Source organism: Danio aesculapii, chromosome 10 (genome assembly GCF_903798145.1).
Source record: "Danio aesculapii chromosome 10, fDanAes4.1, whole genome shotgun sequence".
Taxonomy (NCBI): Eukaryota; Metazoa; Chordata; class Actinopteri; order Cypriniformes; family Danionidae; genus Danio; species Danio aesculapii.
This window is the reverse complement of record NC_079444.1, coordinates 16,564,777-16,583,825: the sequence shown is the minus strand read 5'-3', so window position 1 is coordinate 16,583,825 and position 19,049 is coordinate 16,564,777. Positions and strand designations below refer to the sequence as shown.

Sequence of the window (19,049 nt, the reverse complement as noted above, 5' to 3'; positions counted from 1 at the left end):
AAATGAAAGTAATAAGTTGTTAAACTGGGAGAACAGTCAACTTTTACAGCAATGCGTTTTATGTGTCAAATAACATTTAAATCGTTACATTTTCTAATTAATTTCTAGCAAATAATTCATGTTCTACACACCTTATTTATTAAAATTTAATCATGCAAGGTACACAATATAAAACTCTTTAATATTCTCTTCCGTGTTTTGTGAACTGAACTTCAATCACTGAATCACAATTCAACTGAAGCATTTATAATTTTAAAACTGATAATTTTGATCTGTTAAGCTGCTGTAACAATCAAAAACAGAATTAAAAAAATTCATATACTTATTAATAATTATATATGCTGAGCACACATACACATATATAGGGTAGTAAGCATAAGCCATATTTTGTGCTGTAATCACACTGCTGCATTTGTCAGAGATGAAAAGCAATACCTTTCCTCCACACACAACAGTCCCACCCTGCTCCTTTGCCTGCTCTATGGCTGCTAGATACTGCTGAACAGCCTGTTTGGTGTGCAGAGGTCCATAAAGAGTGTTTGCTGTTATAAAATGCAAAAGAATTCATGTACATCTAGATTTAAAACAGACATATAAAACATTTGATATCATTCAATAACGGAGCATTCAGGCTACAGCTGGCCATTTTTTCCCAATAAAATATAAAATCGCATATTAAATAACTGAATATTAATTTATTTGAATGGTTGATATTGTCATTCAAAAAAATCATGAATTATATACCCTAAAACACAAGCAAGTAAAGCAAAAAAAGCATTTAAAAAGCATTTTAACACATATCAAACCTAATATATAGCATACATACAGAAACCAGAAATGCCTTTACATTTGTTAAAATGTGCATGCATACCAAATCATAATCTAAAGTTTTTCTAAATGTGAAATCTGACTACAGCACAGCTTCAGAAACCATCATTTCTAATTAAAATGTTGTAATAAATATTAAAATTATATGAATTAGGAAAAATATATTTGACTTTTATTGGAAAAAACGTATATACAGTATTGTTCAAAAATAATAGCAGTACAACGTGACTAACCAGAATAATTTAGGTTTAGTATTTTTTTATTGATTCATGGCAAAAAAAAAAAAAAAGTTACCAGTAGGTGCAGTAGATTATAAGAAAACAAACAAGACCAAGCTTTTAAGGCATTGCAATTGACCCTTCGCTAAGCCCCGCCCTCCTTAGTTACAGTTGCTACGCCTGTCAAGCTTTCGTGCCTGGCACATCTATTACTATATGTATGTGCCTGTGTCAGACATTGCCAGGGATATAATTAGTCATTTTTGGCAAACAGATGAGATATCCGAGAAAGCCAGACAAAAAAGTACTGCATTACAGGAGTATATTCGCAATATAATAGGCAACCGATTAGAGAAGAATTCAATCACAACTGAAGCTAGGTTAGCCTAGCCACCTCATACGCTGACCATTCAACAGCTTAGTTCATGCACAGGAGAGGTGAAATTTAAAAACAATCTAATAATAACAAATTAAACCATGATTTCTCTTTTTTTTAGCCAAAAGCCTGACAGACAATTGTTGTGCAATGAAATATAATGTTACTAACCAACGAGGAAACACGCATAGACAGTGTGTCTACATCATTCCTTCACAGAAAGAACAGCCAGAAAGGGGAAATTGTTGGATTTGTGCCAAATATTAGCATTATTGACCCATAATGTACAGTAACGTTACCTATAACTGTCAGTATGTTTGTGTGCTCTTTATAAATTACTGAAAAACAGCTGCGGGTAAAGTAAATTATATTGATCACAAGTGCTCAGTTTGTGATCAAATCTCTGTTTTGTTCTGTTGATTTGTAACTTCAAATATTCATAGCTTGAAACAGATGGAAATATGAAGTTCAGTAAAGTTAGCAACATATTCGTAGATTCGTATTTTCCGGATCAATAACTCATGACCTTAAATGGATCAGTGCTCATAATATCGAGCGATAAAAAAGAAGAAGAAAAAGACACGCTGGCACTTCTCCACTTGGGTTTTTGGTTTTAAAAAGGGAAAAAAAATTCCACCACCCTGTCCAAACTAAGGATACAGGGTGTCAAATTTGCACAATCCATATGCACAACGCTTTGGCTTGTTTCCCTCTCTCGAAGGCTTGACAGAGCTCCTGGGTTAAAAAAAATAGCAGTGTCTGCCGTTCACTGTACAAACTCAAAACTATTTTGTAAACATTTGTGTTTTTATGATTTTGCAATCCTGTGAATCACTAAACTAGTATTTAATTGTATGACCACAATTTTTATAACTGCTTCACATCTGTGTGGCATGGAGTCAACCACCTTGTGGCACCTTTCAGCTGTTATTCCACTTACACCAATTTTACTCTCATCATTCCACAAAATGTTCCTCCATTTCTCTTTAGGCCAGTTGATGTGTTCTTTGGCAAGTTGTAACCTCCTCTGCACATTTTTTTGTAACCTCTTCTGCCTTTTTTTAACAGAGGGACTTTGCGTGGGATTCTTGAAAATAGATTAGCTTCACACAGAAGTCTTCTAACTGTCACAGTACTTACAGGTAACTCCAGACTGTCTTTGATCATCCTGGAGGTGATCACTGGCTAAGCCTTTGCCATTCTGGTTATTCTTCGATCCATGTTGATGGTTGTCCTTTGTTTTCTTCCACATCTCTCTGGTTTTGCCCACCATTTTAAAGCATTGGAGATCCTTTTAGCTGAACAGCCTATCATTTTTTGCACCTCTTTATAGGTTTTCCTGTCTCCAATCAACTTTTTAATGAAAGTATGCTGTTCTTCCAAACAATGTCTTGAACGACCCATGGTTTATATTCGACGTGTCTGCTAGTTCGCTTGAGTGCGCGCGGCGAATGTGATGTCATTGCAGAGTTTTGGAAGGGGATGACATGATTTCGGCTGGCGGAGCGCAGTTTTTTTTTTTTGAGACACAAGCAAATAGTGCGCGTGGCGCCATGTTTGATTTGAGTTGAATGTGAATCACTTTAAAAAGATTTTGTCTGAAACAGGCAGAACTGTACAGACATATTTATGATCCGTGATCACAAAGATAGCCAGATGACCAATAATTCTTGGCTAGAAAATGCAACAGTTGTGGGAAAGGAGGAAAGTTTTTGTTAAAAGGTTTGGAAAAACCAGATGGATAAGTTTGTTAAAACCAAAAGAGCACATGAAAAAAGTGGAGACCCAGGTACAGAATTACAGAAATATGTTTCCACCATTTATAGGTTTAACACTGATGTAAATATTGCAATTTTGAATTTAGAACAAGTTAATAGTTACGAAACTATAATCAAGGAACAAATGATTTCTTTGATAAATCAGTTTACAATATACTGATGCGCTGTTTTTCTAGGCTTTATTGGTGATAACCGTCAGCAATGTTAGACCATTATTGCCTTTTTAGCATAAGTAGAAGACAGAAACTAGACAGACAATAATGTGTGAATTGTGAAGCAGGCTAGATAAAAAAAAAAAAATCTGTATTTTTTAGTAAGTGTAATTTTTTTTTTTATTCTTGAAATAATAAAAAATATATTTGTAGAGTAACCCATGTTCTCTTGTCATTAATATTTTTATAAATTGTAATAGGTAAAACTGTCCAAGATTTAAACAAAAGCAAGTGGTGCATCAAAGTTTGATAAAAAAAAAATCTTGAATGGTTATAAAAATCTTTATAATCATTCAAATAATTTATAAAAATAATTAGTTTAAAAATATTGAATGATATTGATGATATGACGTAGTTACGGAAACTACCTACTCTGTTTATCTGTCTTATTTTACAGTCAGTTTCTTTTGACCACCCCCTGTCAATTTAAAGAATATCACAACGGCGAATGCAGCAAGTATAAAAGCTTTGTCCGTTTCATAAGGTGTGCGCGCAGTCAGCAGATGTGCGCGATTCAGTGCCAGGGGAAAGTATAAATCCAGCTTCAGACTTTCAAATGCATGTTCAACAAGTCTAGGCTTCATCCTTAAATAGGGGTCACCTGATTCACACCTGTTTTTTGACAAAATTGATGACCTCACTGATTGAATGCCACACTGCAATTTTTTTAACACACCCCTTTCAACTAATTGCCCGATTGCACAGCCTTAAAAGCTTGCATATCAAGAATGCTGGTTCTTGTTTGTTTTCTGATAATCTGCTGCATCTACTGGTAACGTGTTTGCTATGTATCAAAAAATATATATACTAAAAACCTGGATTATTCTGATTAGTCACATTGTACTGCTATTATTTTGAACAATACTGTAACTAAAAAATATATGCCCTTAATACAAATGCCACCCATAATTCTGTACTGACTTACGATCCCAGGGGTCACCAATGCGGATCTGCTTGTAAGCTTTAGCGATTCTCTCCACAACCTCATCGTGTATACTTTCATGCAGCATCTAATTCAGAAGTACAACAGAGCAATATCAGGCTGACAGATTAATGCAAAGGAGGAGTAATGGGTTTTGTTAATATGTTTATGCTTGGTACACAATACTAACCAGTCGTCTGGTAGTAGTACATCGCTGACCAGCCGTTCCCACAGATGCAAAGACAGCAGATGGTACAACCAAACTAAGATCAGCGTCCTCAAATACTGGAACAAAAATATTATGCAATTACTTTATGAAGAAGACAAAGTAAACAAAATAGGGTGACCACCTTTTACTTCTCTGCTAGTAAAGTGAAGACATTTGCAAGTATTTGAAATTCCATAGCTGATATGATGAAATAGTCTTATAACAATTTACCCTATGGGACCTGTTCATTCTACTAAATAAAACAAATTTGTAAATAAAAATATATATTTATATTGAATAAAACTCCTTGAATAGCAACTAGGCTGTTCTTTCATTGAACTATAAAAATATAAAATTATTTAAGCAAGATTTTTTTTTACTTATTTAGTTTTTATCTTGCAGCTCTGAGCAGAAAAAAAAATCTAGCATGCTTGAAATTCTGGCTGGAGTAACTATCACCTGGAGTTCAGTTCTTATGAGGTCTCTATGCTGGTTACTTGGCTTTGTCCATGTAATTGTTTTTGTGTTAATGAGGAAAAATGTGATGTTCACCAAAACAAAGCATGGAACATTCAAAAGCTCCTTTGTCAACTAACAATTACATTTAGTAAATCATTCATCAGCCAAAATATTTGGCAGTTCATTACAAAAATATAGAAAAAAGGTAGTATATGTCCCATGTTTTCCTCTAAACAATGTGCAAGCCTTTAAAATATTATACAAACATAAAGAGCCAATTTTTAAAGCAGCAGGATAAAAAAAAAAAAAAAATCACTAAATTATGAATGATAAAGAAAATTTGCAACAAACCTATGATGGCATTATTTCCACCTAACTCCAGTAGCTGACGACCTGTATAAATCAAAATATTCACTCTAAGAATCACATCATGTCAAAGCAGAAACTAAAACAATATTCTAAAGATGTCTTGAAGCCAAACAGTTAATGATCAATTACTAAACACATATTTATTCATCTTAGCTGTTTGTTACAGCTAAATTGTGTGGGCCTTTGCATTAGTGGTGAGGACGTTTAAATGACTCCTATCAATAAATCTTTTATTTCAGTATTTGTGTCACACCCCAAAATGTTTTACATTTGATATATCTTTGAAGTGAAGCATTTTTTTTTCTTAAATTTCTTAAATTCTTAAAAAAAAAAAGTTCCTTAAACTAGATGCGTTTGTGATTTCACTAAAGTACCAAGCTTCAAAATATTGCCTGACCAAGTAATAATACTGTAGAATAATAAATATTTCTTAATGTAGATAATTTTCAGGTTTTCTGCAGGTTTCTTCAAGTCAAATTTAAAACTTTTAAGACCCTTTTAAAACATTATAAATGAAATATTAGACTTATACAGGGCTAAACACTAATGATTATTTCCAATGGCCTGAGTAACTTCTGTAAATAGTTTTTGTATTATTGAAAGATCATGTTAAAGGATGTGTTGCTGTAGTTTTCTTTGCCTGATTAGGGAATTTAATTAGGAGAATTTGCTGTAAAATGACAAAACATCTGTTGTGAATTGTAACTCTTTGCATTAAAAACTTAAAAAGGTTTTAAGACGATTTATTGGTGATTGGGTGTCGGCCTGATTGGGAAAATTAAAAGGAAAATTAAGACCTGTTTAAAATGATTTAATACCGAAAACACAATATTTCAGTGAATTTAAGACTTTTAAAGCCTAAGTTTTGTTTTTGAAATTTAAGATTTTTTTAAGACCCTGCGGATACCCTGATTGTACTCCAGTAGCCTAGGTTGTGGGTTGGAGTCTCCAATGCACAGATTAAAAAGTAATGTAATTAGTAAGATTCTACCAGATCCAAATCCCAGTGATTTTGAGGCCCACCACAACGTGATGTAGGAGTGCAGTTTTCCCCGCCCACAAGATTTGATTGACAGGTGGCATGTCTTCATAATAACATGTATACACATGTCCACAGAACATTTTTCGCAAAGAAACTGGGATTAAAATGTTTCAACTCTCTGTGATCAGCTGCATTTAAAAAAAATAGTTTTACAGGTTTAAAACTTTTTAAAACAGAGCATATTTGTAATAAAGACAGTAAAATCACTATGTAGTTCTTAACCTCTATAATCACCACGGCTGCATGGGGTCAGTAAACACGCACACGTGGGTAAAGCAAATGGCATTTGTGTGTGACTAATCGTTTCAGAAAGGGTTGAATAGACTACACCACAAAGACATCAAATAAACTTACAATGTATTATTGACTAATCAGCTGTATTTCAGCTTCATCTGTGTCTGTCTCTGACATCACTGACCGCTGTTTCTTTGACGCAGAAAAGCAGACACGCACATGGGAATGGTGGGCAGGGAGAACCATTTCATTTGCATTTTAAGCCACAGGCTACCAAAACAGCTACACTGTCCTCAAACTCCAAAATGGGCATATTCTGCATTTTATAATAAATAATGTGATGGGTCTTTTAAGCTAAAACTTTACAGACACAACTGGAAACAGCAAATGTTTATCTAACATCTTTTAAAAGGGGTAAAATAGGTGCCCTTTAACAATCTACACTGTAAATGGTACATTTTTAGTAGTATAAATTGTAAATTACAATTTAAATTAATAAAATTGACTTGGCTTGACAATATAATCATTGATTAAATGTACATTTTGTGATGGTAAAAACTGTTAAATTTTGTGTTGTTACTGTGCGCAGTTTTGTGTGACCACAGGAAATGACATGGATTGGCACAATCATAGTTTGTGTTTCAATGGGAGAATGCCTGCAGTGAGACAGGCTTATAATTAAAAGTGAGTGTTTGTTTTGATTGTGTAGGTGGTTTATGACAGAAGCTTTTAATTCTTTTTAATTCACAGCTCTCTACAATGCAAGGTGCACACAGAGCAGCAGGCAAAAATATTTTACGTATGTGCTGTTTTCAATTCTAAAAATTTGAGCTATAAAAATGAACAACAAATGATTTTGTAATTTGTGTAAATAGCAATACACTAAAACAGCACCTGCAATAATATCAAATCAATTAATAGCTTAATATATACTTACTATTGTGGTAACTTAGCGGGTTTGGTACCATAACACATAATGTATTGTAGCAATGCTAATATAAAGATGCTGTGTTTCACTCTCAGTCAATATGAAGGATTTGGGTTAGCCATCAAAACATTAAATATGACAGACTTTGATTAAATTTTAAATGTAATGTATAAGACTCACCAAACCGCTCTTGTACCATCATTGCCACTTGTTTGCCCACATGAGTGCTACCCGTGAAGGACAGAAGACCCACTCGCTCATCTTTAGCCATGGCCATGCTGCGTACACACATAACCAACTAAACGATTTTCTCTGTACAGTACAAGTTTAGTAGTTAACAGTCTAAATGTTTATTATGCACCTGTGAACTTCCAATAAGAGTACTAACACAGATAAGAGTACAAATGCTTTAGTGCTCAATTTCATTTATTTGTCAAATACCCAATGTCAGCGCCACCACATGTCATAGAACAGATTGCACCAGGAAGATGATTCTGCTCCAACACTTCAGCTACAATCCTACAATAGAATATGAAAGAGATTTAAAAAAGGGCATGCATATAACAAAAAACAATACAAACCTAAGAGTCAAAAACACACCAGCTTAGCTAAAGATCATTATGAATGATTCTGCAGACCAACAATGTTTCTGCAGACCAACAATGTTTTTGAAGTGTTTCAGTCAGGTTTCAGAGCTCATCACAGTACAGAAACTGCATTAGTGAAAATAACCAACGATTTACTCCTAGCTGCTGACCAAGGGTGCATCTCGCTATTAGTTCTACTCGATCTTAGTGCGGCATTTGACACCATTGACCATGGTATCCTTATTAATCGCTTAAAGTCTACAGGTGTCCAAGGACAGGCCCTACAATGGTTTAAGTCATACTTATCTGACCGTTACCAGTTTGTAAATATAAATGGACAGCCTTCACAAATCAGCCCAGTAAAATACGGGGTGCCTCAAGGATCAGTTTTAGGCCCTTTACTGTTTACAATATACATGCTACCCCTGGGAGACATTATTAGAAGACATGGGATCAGCTTTCACTGCTATGCAGATGATACTCAATTATATATTTCAACTAAACCTGACGAGACGTCTAATCTGTCCAAGCTAACTGAGTGTATTAAAGATGTTAAAGACTGGATGACCAACAATTATCTTCTCTTAAACTCAGACAAAACAGAATTATTACTTATTGGGCCTAAATCCTGTACACAGCAGATCTCACAACTCGATCTACAATTAGAGGGATACAAAGTTAGCGTTAGTTCTACTATAAAAGATCTGGGTGTCATATTAGACAGCAATTTAACTTTTAAAAATCATATTTCCCATGTCACAAAAACTGCTTTCTTTCATCTGAGAAATATAGCTAAGTTACGAAGTATGCTATCCATCTCAGATGCAGAAAAGCTAGTCCATGCTTTTATGACTTCTAGGCTGGACTACTGTAATGCTCTGTTTGCTGGCTGCCCAGCATCCTCTATTAACAAACTTCAATTAGTACAAAATGCAGCTGCCAGAGTTCTAACCAGGTCTAGAAAATTTGATCACATCACCCCAATTTTATCCTCCTTACACTGGCTGCCTGTTAAGTTTCGTATTGAATTTAAAATATTGCTTCTTACATATAAAGCTCTAAATAATCTAGCTCCTGCTTATCTAACCAATCTTCTGTCTCGCTACAATCCAACTCGCTCTTTAAGATCTCAAAACTCAGGACTTCTGGTAGTACCTAGAATAGCAAAGTCGAGTAAAGGAGGTCGAGCCTTCTCATTTATAGCTCCTAAACTCTGGAATAGCCTTCCTGATAACGTCCGAGGCTCAGACACACTCTCCCAATTCAAAACTAGATTAAAGACCTATCTGTTCAGTAAAGCATACACTTAGTGCACCACTTAGGGGGCTTCCACACAGGTTATGCATCTTGCTGATATACACTGTGAACATCAGCTACGCTAATTATTTTCTTTATTCTCCATTTCCACCTGGGGATACTCTTCCCGAGGCCCTCAGACTATGCAGAGTCACTGATTCGATCCAAGACCAACGACGAGATGATCCCAAGGTTTCCATATCCTGGACCAGGCCGAATCCTGAGCAGCTACTGCGATGGTCATGGAAGAGTGGAGAACATGAGACTGTTTCCTATGACGCTCCAGAGACAGACGAGTCTTCGCTGAGGCCAGCTTCCAGCCTCCGCCACTGAGACTGCAGCTCTGCACAAGACGTTTGGCCAGCGGAGAAATTAAAATGGTCGTGCCCAACTGAGCCTGGTTTCTCTCAAGGTTTTTTTTCTTCACTTCCGCCTTTAGTGAAGTTTTTTTCCCTCTCCGCTGTCGCCACTGGCTTGCATGGTTCAGGATCTGTAGAGCTGCGCATCGTTGGATTTGCTCTTCAATATTTGGACTCTCAGTAGTGATTATTAAACCACACTGAACTGAGCTAAACTGAACTGAACTTAAACACTACAAACTTAACTACACTGTTCCTATTTACTGTGACCTTTTATGTGAAGCTGCTTTGACACAATCTACATTGTATAAGCGCTATACAAATAAAGGTGAATTGAATTGAATTGAATTGAATTGAATTATACAATATTTAATATGTAACCCTCTTTGCCTATTTTAAATTCCTTGTTTATTTACACATAAAAAGTTTTGCTTTGGTCATCTACTAAAATGATTTATTATTACAAAATAATGCTTTATTATTTAATTTACTTTTTAAAACAGTCAGAAACACTTTGAGTGACATTCTTCTTTTGCACGTCATCGGAGGAAGAAAGCCTAACCATTAGTGATAATCTCTCCCTCATTAGCATAAACAGCCCTGATTGAAAAGCAGCTGTCTGCCCATTAGAATTTTCACTTTACCTGATGAAATAGATACTGTCAGCGACTATGAGGATTATAAATGTGGATTTTTAGGATTCACAAATATACATACTGTAGTCTCCATAGACTGCCTTCTTCTGGGCCACTTTTTTTTTTATTTATATATTTTTTTTTACAGAACATTAGTTCTGTTTTAAATCTGCCACTATGGTGATTCAAAGATACTTGTAGCACCACCCCTTTTAAAATGAGCTAAGTCTCATTAAAATTTAAAGCGACGGCACAATTTTGATCGAAGCCTAAGGGCTCTATTTAATGATCTAGGCACAAAGTCTAAAGCACAAATGCAAAAGCATTAAGGGATGCAGCACATGGTCTAGCAGGGTTGAGCCTATTTTCTTAATGAGTTATGGGTTTGTTTTAAGAATAAACCAATCAGAGTCTCATCTCCCCGTCCCTTTTAAGAGTCAGTTGTATCACACTATGGCGCCTTTGCTATTTTCATGGCTGACTTTGCAAGTGGAAAAACTGAACGCTTCACGAGCAATAAAACAGTTAAACAGACCATCAGTAGCGCGAGGATAAAGGATGAGCCTCCTCCATTCTGCCTTTCCTTTCACTTTCTTTCTTTTGTGGATAAGGAAATGTGTTGTACGCACAGACATCCATTAGCCTATATAATTAATTAAGTTTGTTAAGCGCAAAAATGTTTTAAAACTATTTCTAAATTCAGTTCTAATTTCCAGCAAATTAATAAATGAACAACTATAACGAAGTGTGCTCAAAAGACTAAGTTAAATATCCAAACACACATGCTATGCCCCATATGGTCCAAAACCTGACAGGTGGACAAATCTAAGCTTGTTTTTAATAAAGCAAGTATAAATTTGCATATAATAAATAATACTACTATAAAAACATTATACAAAAGCAAGTTGTCATGAATAGACTAAAAAAAGCCCCCCGAGGTGAAGGCATGGAGGCAGTGGTTTTTAGATGTAGAAAATAATATATATTTTTTATTTTATTCCTTTAATTTTTTTTTCCATTTGTAAAGATATTTGTGTATTGCTGTACATCCTGTGTGTATTCAGCAATGTGTAAGCAAGGCGCACAACTAATGCGGTCTTACAACATCTTGTAAAAGGTACATAATCAGTCCTCCTTCAAAGATGACTTTTTTCCCTTGCATTGTTGCAGTACCTGTTTTTATCCTCAGATTTTTTACCACTTCCACCACTTTGAGATATTAAATCTGTAACAACTCCAACCACAACCAACAAGTAAGCATCAGCTCCAAAGGCATCCTGAGGCACCTGCAACTATGTTCGCTAACTATGGTGTTCTGCTTCATCAATGATGCAATTGCACTTCACTCACTCGTTTCTGGACTGCAGGGAAAACCAAAGCACCCGAAGGAAACTCATGTGAACACAGGGAGAACATTCAAATTGACCATCTTAATCATAAACGATATAACCGATTTGTGCGATTAAAATTGTTGCCTCCTTTTTTACTCTAGCTTGCAAATTATGTATTTAATTGTGTTTTGTTACTTGTAACCGTTTGTACTGTATCGGGTTAACTCTGTATATTCTCATATCGCGTGTAAAGCCACGTTGAAAACGCGACGTGTGCTGTTTTGTTTATGGATTTGATTGCATTTGTGAGCTCGCGTTCCACTGCTGTTTGTCGTTGCTATGGCCATCGTCAGCTATTCTTACACACTAGCAGCAGTCAAGTTTCAAAATAGTTCAGCTCAGGTTTGGAGTGAGGTGTCTAAACAACACTCAGGGCTGAAGCAAGCTGAACTGGCTGGCGCTCTAGGCGAACAGCGATCAAGCCGCCCTTAACCCAAAAGTGCATTCAATGTATTCTGCTTTTGAATGTTTCTGTTAAGGACTTTTATTTTGGTGTTGTGTCCTTTGAGGAGGAGGGTATAATATGGCGAATGCTCCCACGTGCAAACATGTTGTACTAAAACTAATTTAACCATCTACACCCGTCGTAACTGCCGTCGAGAACGCAGAAGGAGCCTTAACTGGTCAAGTTATGCGTTTAATTGCAACATTGAAAACTGTGGTTAAGGACGCTATGAGAAGCGGCAAGATTTGCAACTGCAGATGGAACTAATCTCAAAGTGCGCTTTCCCTAAAGGAAATCATACAGCTGCTAACTTAACATATTTTGAACAATATACCCGTCCGCTCTCTGATCAGGAATGGATATGTTTTCAGGCACAAGAAAAAGAGTTCAGGGAAACCCTGGACGTGAAATTAATGACCGATAAACAAGTCATACTCTTTTCCGGTAACGCGTCATTGGACAAAATTAAGAACCATCCTATGTGGAGTATATTATAAGAACGGAGCCTTCACAATAGTGCACAGAGACCAAAGGCCACTGGGCTTACCCTTGTTGAAATATACAGCGAGAATCCTGAGAAAATTCCCTCTCTGTGGAGCATTCCAACTCGGATCTGACCAGCACACACTCACTGAATGGATAGATCACCAGTTGTGCTACATACGGAAAACTATTCAACCAACGCTTAACAGAGCGACAAATCCAGCAGAGTGAGAGAGTCTATAGAGGTGAGCCAAAATGAGCTAGTCTATCTCTGGAAACATCGTAGAGGTAAAGCCATTGACATCATCTTAAATAATAGTACTCACCCGATTCCTCCCCCTGCCGTAAATGATGTGTCTAAGGTATATGAATACTATTCTATGAAGTGCGGGCCCAGGCAGCGGCATCACCAGCGTAGCAGCCCCCCATGGTGTGGCACCCTTGGTCCGATTGATACCAACACACAGCCCAGAACTTCCAACTTCACCACAAATGAAATCACAAAAGTGCTCCTCACCCTTCCCAACAACAAGGCGTGTGGAGCTGACGGGGTAACTTATGAAGTGCTTAAAGCAACAAAACACTTTACAGCAACGACGTTAATACAGATTTTCAATGTTTGCTTAATCAATGGAAAAGTTCCTGATCTGTGGAAAGGAGCCATCATCCACAGGATTCCCAAGAAAGACAATATTCCGGAAGATCCCTCCACCTGGAGAGATATATCACTGTTGCCCTCCATTTACAAGGTATTTATGAAATGCATTTTAAATCATATTCTGCCTTGGCTTGTGGATTCTGATATTCTATCAACAAAACAAAAAGCATATATAGAGAGGCAAGGAATGAACGAACATGTTTTCTGTTAGAAGACTGCTATTGACGACTTTAAACATGAGTCCTCCCGCTTTTATGCGTTGTTTGTGGACTATCGGGATGCTTTTGGTTCTTTACCTCATAGTGAAATGATTCGCTCCCTTGAAGAGGTAAAACTGCAAGAGACTCTAAAATTGCAAAGTACTGTTCTGTGTCTGCAATAAATAGGCAGTCTTCATGTGTGGGGAAGATGTGTGGATCTCTATCCCTAATCCATTTACTCACTACTATGCGCAGACTTGATTGAGTGTTTTAATATTGTCACACAAAAGAAACTCAATGGTTGTATCTACTGCTTGTACTGTGAAACATCATGGGCTCTTTATGATTATTTGGATTTTGTGTTGCTTTAATTAGTATTAGTCATTCCAAATAAAATTAATCAAGTGTGTGTGTGTGTGCGTGTGTGTGTGTGTGTGCGTGTGTGCGTGCGTGTGCGTGTGCAAAAAAAGAGCAGGTAGATTGTGACGGGCTAGGAGACTTGTGTTAGTCGTCAGTATTTTCAAGTCCGTCGTCTGTATTTACATTCACTCACTGGCAGCCAAAATCCACCCCTTACACTAATATGAAGGGTGTATGCACTCTGACTACTTCTATATTGATGATCAGCTGCTGGGCATTTCACTCTGTCTCGCGCTGAAGGCTGTCAGTGTCGACCAATCGTAACAGGCTGTCAACGGTCCAATCAGCGCAGATAAGCTTTGCCCAAGGAGGGGTTTAGGAACAAATGATTCGCTGAACGATTCATATGGGAGTCACTGGGATAATTAGGTAAAAATAAGACCATGAAAGTGTTTTTTGACCTTGCATGCATATTAGACTGTTGTTGGAGACCCTTACAACCAAAATATGACCCTATTTCATGTATAATATGGGCTCTTTAAGCCCTGAATTGACACAGGTAATAAGAAAAATTCTACTTCAGTCATGTTCATGTTGTGAAACACTATCAAAATGTCCACTGTTGATTATATTAGACCTCTGTTTTAAATAGCGATTTTAACACATTTAATATAGGAAGTACTCTGCTATGCATAGGCTATTATTAATCAGATATTAAGTGTACATAGTTTTACGTTAGGAAATGCAGTCTTGAATTCGGCAAGAACCAGAGAACAGATGTAATAGGTTAATCAAATTTAGTTTTCAGTCAAGCTCATTTAGCTAAAAGTAATATTCAACTCATTTAATTTTGCCTTCATTAATTTTTGCTTTTAGTAGAGACATAAACCACGAGTCTTCAAACAAATGATTTCTTTACAACGTTTTTTTAAACGTAATAGTTTAACTAATTTTTAATAACTACTTTTTTGTCTGACAGTTATTTTATTAGTCATTTTGCAAGATAGTTGTATTCAGATTAAAGTGTAATTTAAAGACTTAACTAGGTTATGTTAACTAGGAAAGTTATTGTATAACTGGTTTGTTGTGTAGACAATCAAAAAAAATCACAGTAAATATTTCTTAAGGAGGCTAATAATACTGATCTTATTTATATAATTTTTTTATTAAAAAAAAAAAATACAAAAATAAATTTATACTTTTATTCAAGACAAACTGTAAGAAAAAAGACTTATTATGACTCCAGAAGAATTATTTTTGTTTCATAGGAAATACTGTGAAAATGTCCTTGGTTTGTTAAAGATCACTTGAAAAACATTATTTTAAATTAACAGGAGGGCAAAAAAATTTACTTCATCTGTATCTGTAAAGTTTACAGGTGCAAAAATGTGGCTTGATGTACTTGAATGTTAAAAATGTGTTATCCTACAATACAAAGTTACCTCTCAAATAAATTAACATGGAAGATTATTTTGAGTCAAAAGTTATTTAATTAGCTTGTTTATGAAGACTGCAGAGTGATGCATGTAAAAAAATAACTTCGAATAGTTGTTTAAGTAGTTTGTGATGTAATATTAACATAATATTTGTCTAAAATTTTAATGAATAAAAGTAAGAATACATGTAATTTATGAAAGAACGTACTTGGTAACCGCAACACTTGTAAGGGGTGTGGTCGGAGCTCCTTTCCTGTCAAGAAAATGACAAAATTATTAACTGCATGTTAAATGTCATTATTACTCATCCTGGATCCAGCTGATGAGAAAAGTAAAGTCTTACCAAAGACAGGCATTTCCACAGATGAGAGCAATGGCATTGTTCCAGCCATATACAGCCACAGGAAAGTTAAAGGCTGTGATGATTCCTACCAAGCCAACAGGATTCCACTGCTCGATCAGCACATGACCTGGCCCTTAGATCACAGGTAAACACTCAGTGTCCACGTTTATCTTAATACAAACATAGTCATATTTATTTGAAGGTATAATATAAAGTAAGCTCACTTTCAGATGGCAAAATGGGACCTCCAATCATACGGGACAGCCCTACAGCATAGTCGCACACATCCACATACTCCTGCACCTCACCAACACCCTCCACATAGATCTTGCCCATCTCAAGAGACACCTACGCATAGCAAACTCCTGTAAAACTTCTGCACCTTTCCTCAATCCTGTGAATACAATTATTTTAATGCAAACTTACTAAGCTTCCAAGAACTTTGATCTTCCTTCTTAAAGCCTCTCCAATCTGTCGAACAATTTCACCTCTCTTTGGAGCAGGTACCTAAATAACACATAACATTGGTCAGCATTTTTTGTGCATATACACGGTCCAAAAAAAGAATGTAACCACCTGGATTTAACTAAACAAAGAGGCAAGTAAATACCTCCATTATGTTTCAGAAGGTAACATAATCCTAACTAATGCATAGAGTATCTTCTTGTCTTTTTTAACAATCATGTCGGAACAAAACATAGAACAAATGTTAATTAGTTTCATTCATTCATTTTCCTTCGGCTTAGTCCCTGATTTTTCAGGGGTCACCACAGCAGAATGAACCAGAATGAATCATAAAAAAATAAGCTTTACAGCTATCTTTAATAGTTAACATAGGGGCATTTCCACACACCATGGAAAGGAAACCCAAGGGACTGAGACTATTTTGCACTGTCTGGAGCCAGCACCTAGACTTTTCACTCATCATAGTACACGTGCTGCTGCTGATGTGACAATATAAAAGGGATTTGATTTGATTTCAGTTGATTTTTTTTCCTAATGGCATCGGCATATTCTAAGATGGCAATTCCAAGATTCATTGGGCCCAGAATTTGAAAGAATGGTTCACGAAGCAAGAAACATAATTATTTACACATGGATTGGCCACCACAGAGTCTACACATTTTAACCCTTTTGAGAATCTTTGAGATATGCCAGAGAAGACTGCGTAGTGGTTCAAATTTCCCATCATTACAAGATCTTGAAAAAAAAAATCAGCTAAACTGGATGGGAATCAATGTTGTGACATTGTTAAATGCCACAGCAAATATGTGCTGTTATCAAAGCTAAAGGTAATTCAACAAACTATTACTATATGTGTAAGCTTTTTACATGCTTCCTATTTATCAAGTTAGTAAAAACTGACAACATAAGTCAGCACTGTAAAATTTTGATATGTAGCATGATTTTCTCAAAATAAAAAAAAAAAAGATAAAAACAGAGTGACTACAGTGTTTAGTACGTGTACAGTATACAGTCCAAGGGCGTAGGTTTGCACTTGACATTGGTGGGGACGAGTGAATACAATCCCCCACAACCCAGCCAAGAATGAATATTGTTTTTTTTATATTATATAATTTATATATTGCTATTAATTATTTAACAGCTATTAAAATATATAATTAATTAATCCTCTCTTCATACAATTTATTAAGTTAAATTAAATAGTCAGGCACGTAGCCAAGGGGGTTCAGGTGGTTTGAAAGACCAAAAGTTGGATTATTATTATTATTATGTTTGAATTTATCTTATTATTCAAATGACCAAATTCTCACTGAGGAAGGATGAATGCACTGGCCAGTTTGTTATTTGTCAATAGGCTTCAGTTTTTAAATCAAGTTAATAGATTTTCCAAAAAAAAAATATGATTAAAAAATTGTATTATAAAAAAATAAGTATATTTTCATATTTGAACAGTTTAGATGCAAAAACCTCTAAATACTATTTAATATTTTTTCTAAAATTTGCTTTTTTCTCCAACTCCTGTGTGTGGACTTAGTGATTTTACTTTTATAGTGACGAACACATCCTTTCCATTGCCTTTAAAGTGAAATAATTGAACATAAATATACGAGGCTGAGAAAAAGGCTCATTTTGCATGGCATTTAGAGGTTTTGGCATCTGAACTCTTCATTTCTTTATTCTAAGAATTTAAAGTTCTAATTTTTATGTGCACATCTGTAAATAAAGCAATTTGACAAAATGGTAGGAAATATTTTTGGTACATCAATAAGTGTAGTTTTAATAACTATCCCAACAAGATAATCCAGCAAAAATGAGTTCTTAATATGTCACTAAAATGTAATATTTATACCTCAATTAAACAAAATGAATAATTAATCAGGAGAATTATTGCAAAAAGGTTCAGTTTTTCAGAAAACAAATAACCCCTCCTTTCAATAAGCTGGCTATAGGCCTGAAAGTGTAATGTTAAAATAATGTTTATTAACTGGTAAAGAGAGAGTTTAATTTTCGTTTATTTTTCGTACAAATTAAACATGTCTCGTTGTATTATTAAAAGATGGAGCACAGGCTGCAGTTTTTCTGACAAATAGTCAGAAGTCTGAGATGTTACTCTAAGAGATTACGGGAGCTGGCAGGGTCATGTACTTTTACATGTAGGTGTTTATTCTGCAGTTAGTTTTCAGGGAATATTGTTCACAGACTACATCCGTCTGCACGTACTGACCGTAAAAGCAGTGAAAAACACAAGCAATAGCGGCATTATCATGATGGACTCATTAAGTAGCGAACTTGAGTTTAAGTGACTTACACTTTTCGTTGAAAAAAGCTCTTTATGTCCACCTTTTTTTGCTACTGCCATCCTCACTTGTGTGTCACACACCTCACACACATCTTATGGGAAAATTCCCCCCGCACAGTTGGTTTTGGTGCTGCTTGTATCTGAAAGCAGCCTCTCACATGACAGCAGGGATAGGCACAGCCATTCACAATGTTCATATATGTTTGGAGGCAGTGCGACTCGAGGAGAGAACAAGATTTAACCCTTTCGGCATATCTATATTGAGAGCGTGATTTTTTTTTAAGTGAATTAATTTATTGGTGGGGACATTTTAGTAGTTGGTGGATATCGGTGGGGACACGTCCCCTCCATCCACCCTAAATCTATGCCCCGATACAGTATGTCAATATGTGTATACATACGTTTGAATAGGCTGTGGTAGTTTAGTTTTGCATGTCAATGTCTGTTTATAAATGTGAAAGTCATTGGGTTAAAAATTTTGAATTTAAATGTATTGTATTATTGTATTTTTTCTGCTT

General features: G+C 35.7%; 1 protein-coding gene across 1 annotated transcript in view; it reads right to left on the bottom strand.

Annotated features, from left to right (window-relative positions):
• Nucleotides 1-19,049, bottom strand: part of aldh7a1 (aldehyde dehydrogenase 7 family, member A1) — a 35,599-nt gene that overhangs the window by 1,663 nt on the left and 14,887 nt on the right. Inside the window, exons 4-13 of the mRNA XM_056466363.1 lie at nt 16,194-16,274; nt 15,992-16,115; nt 15,768-15,900; nt 15,633-15,677; nt 8,016-8,093; nt 7,755-7,852; nt 5,353-5,394; nt 4,525-4,619; nt 4,338-4,422; nt 436-542 (exon numbers count right to left, since the gene is read on the bottom strand). Of these exons, the coding sequence (XP_056322338.1) occupies nt 436-542; nt 4,338-4,422; nt 4,525-4,619; nt 5,353-5,394; nt 7,755-7,852; nt 8,016-8,093; nt 15,633-15,677; nt 15,768-15,900; nt 15,992-16,115; nt 16,194-16,274 (888 nt within the window). The remainder of the gene's footprint in view (nt 1-435; nt 543-4,337; nt 4,423-4,524; nt 4,620-5,352; nt 5,395-7,754; nt 7,853-8,015; nt 8,094-15,632; nt 15,678-15,767; nt 15,901-15,991; nt 16,116-16,193; nt 16,275-19,049) is intronic.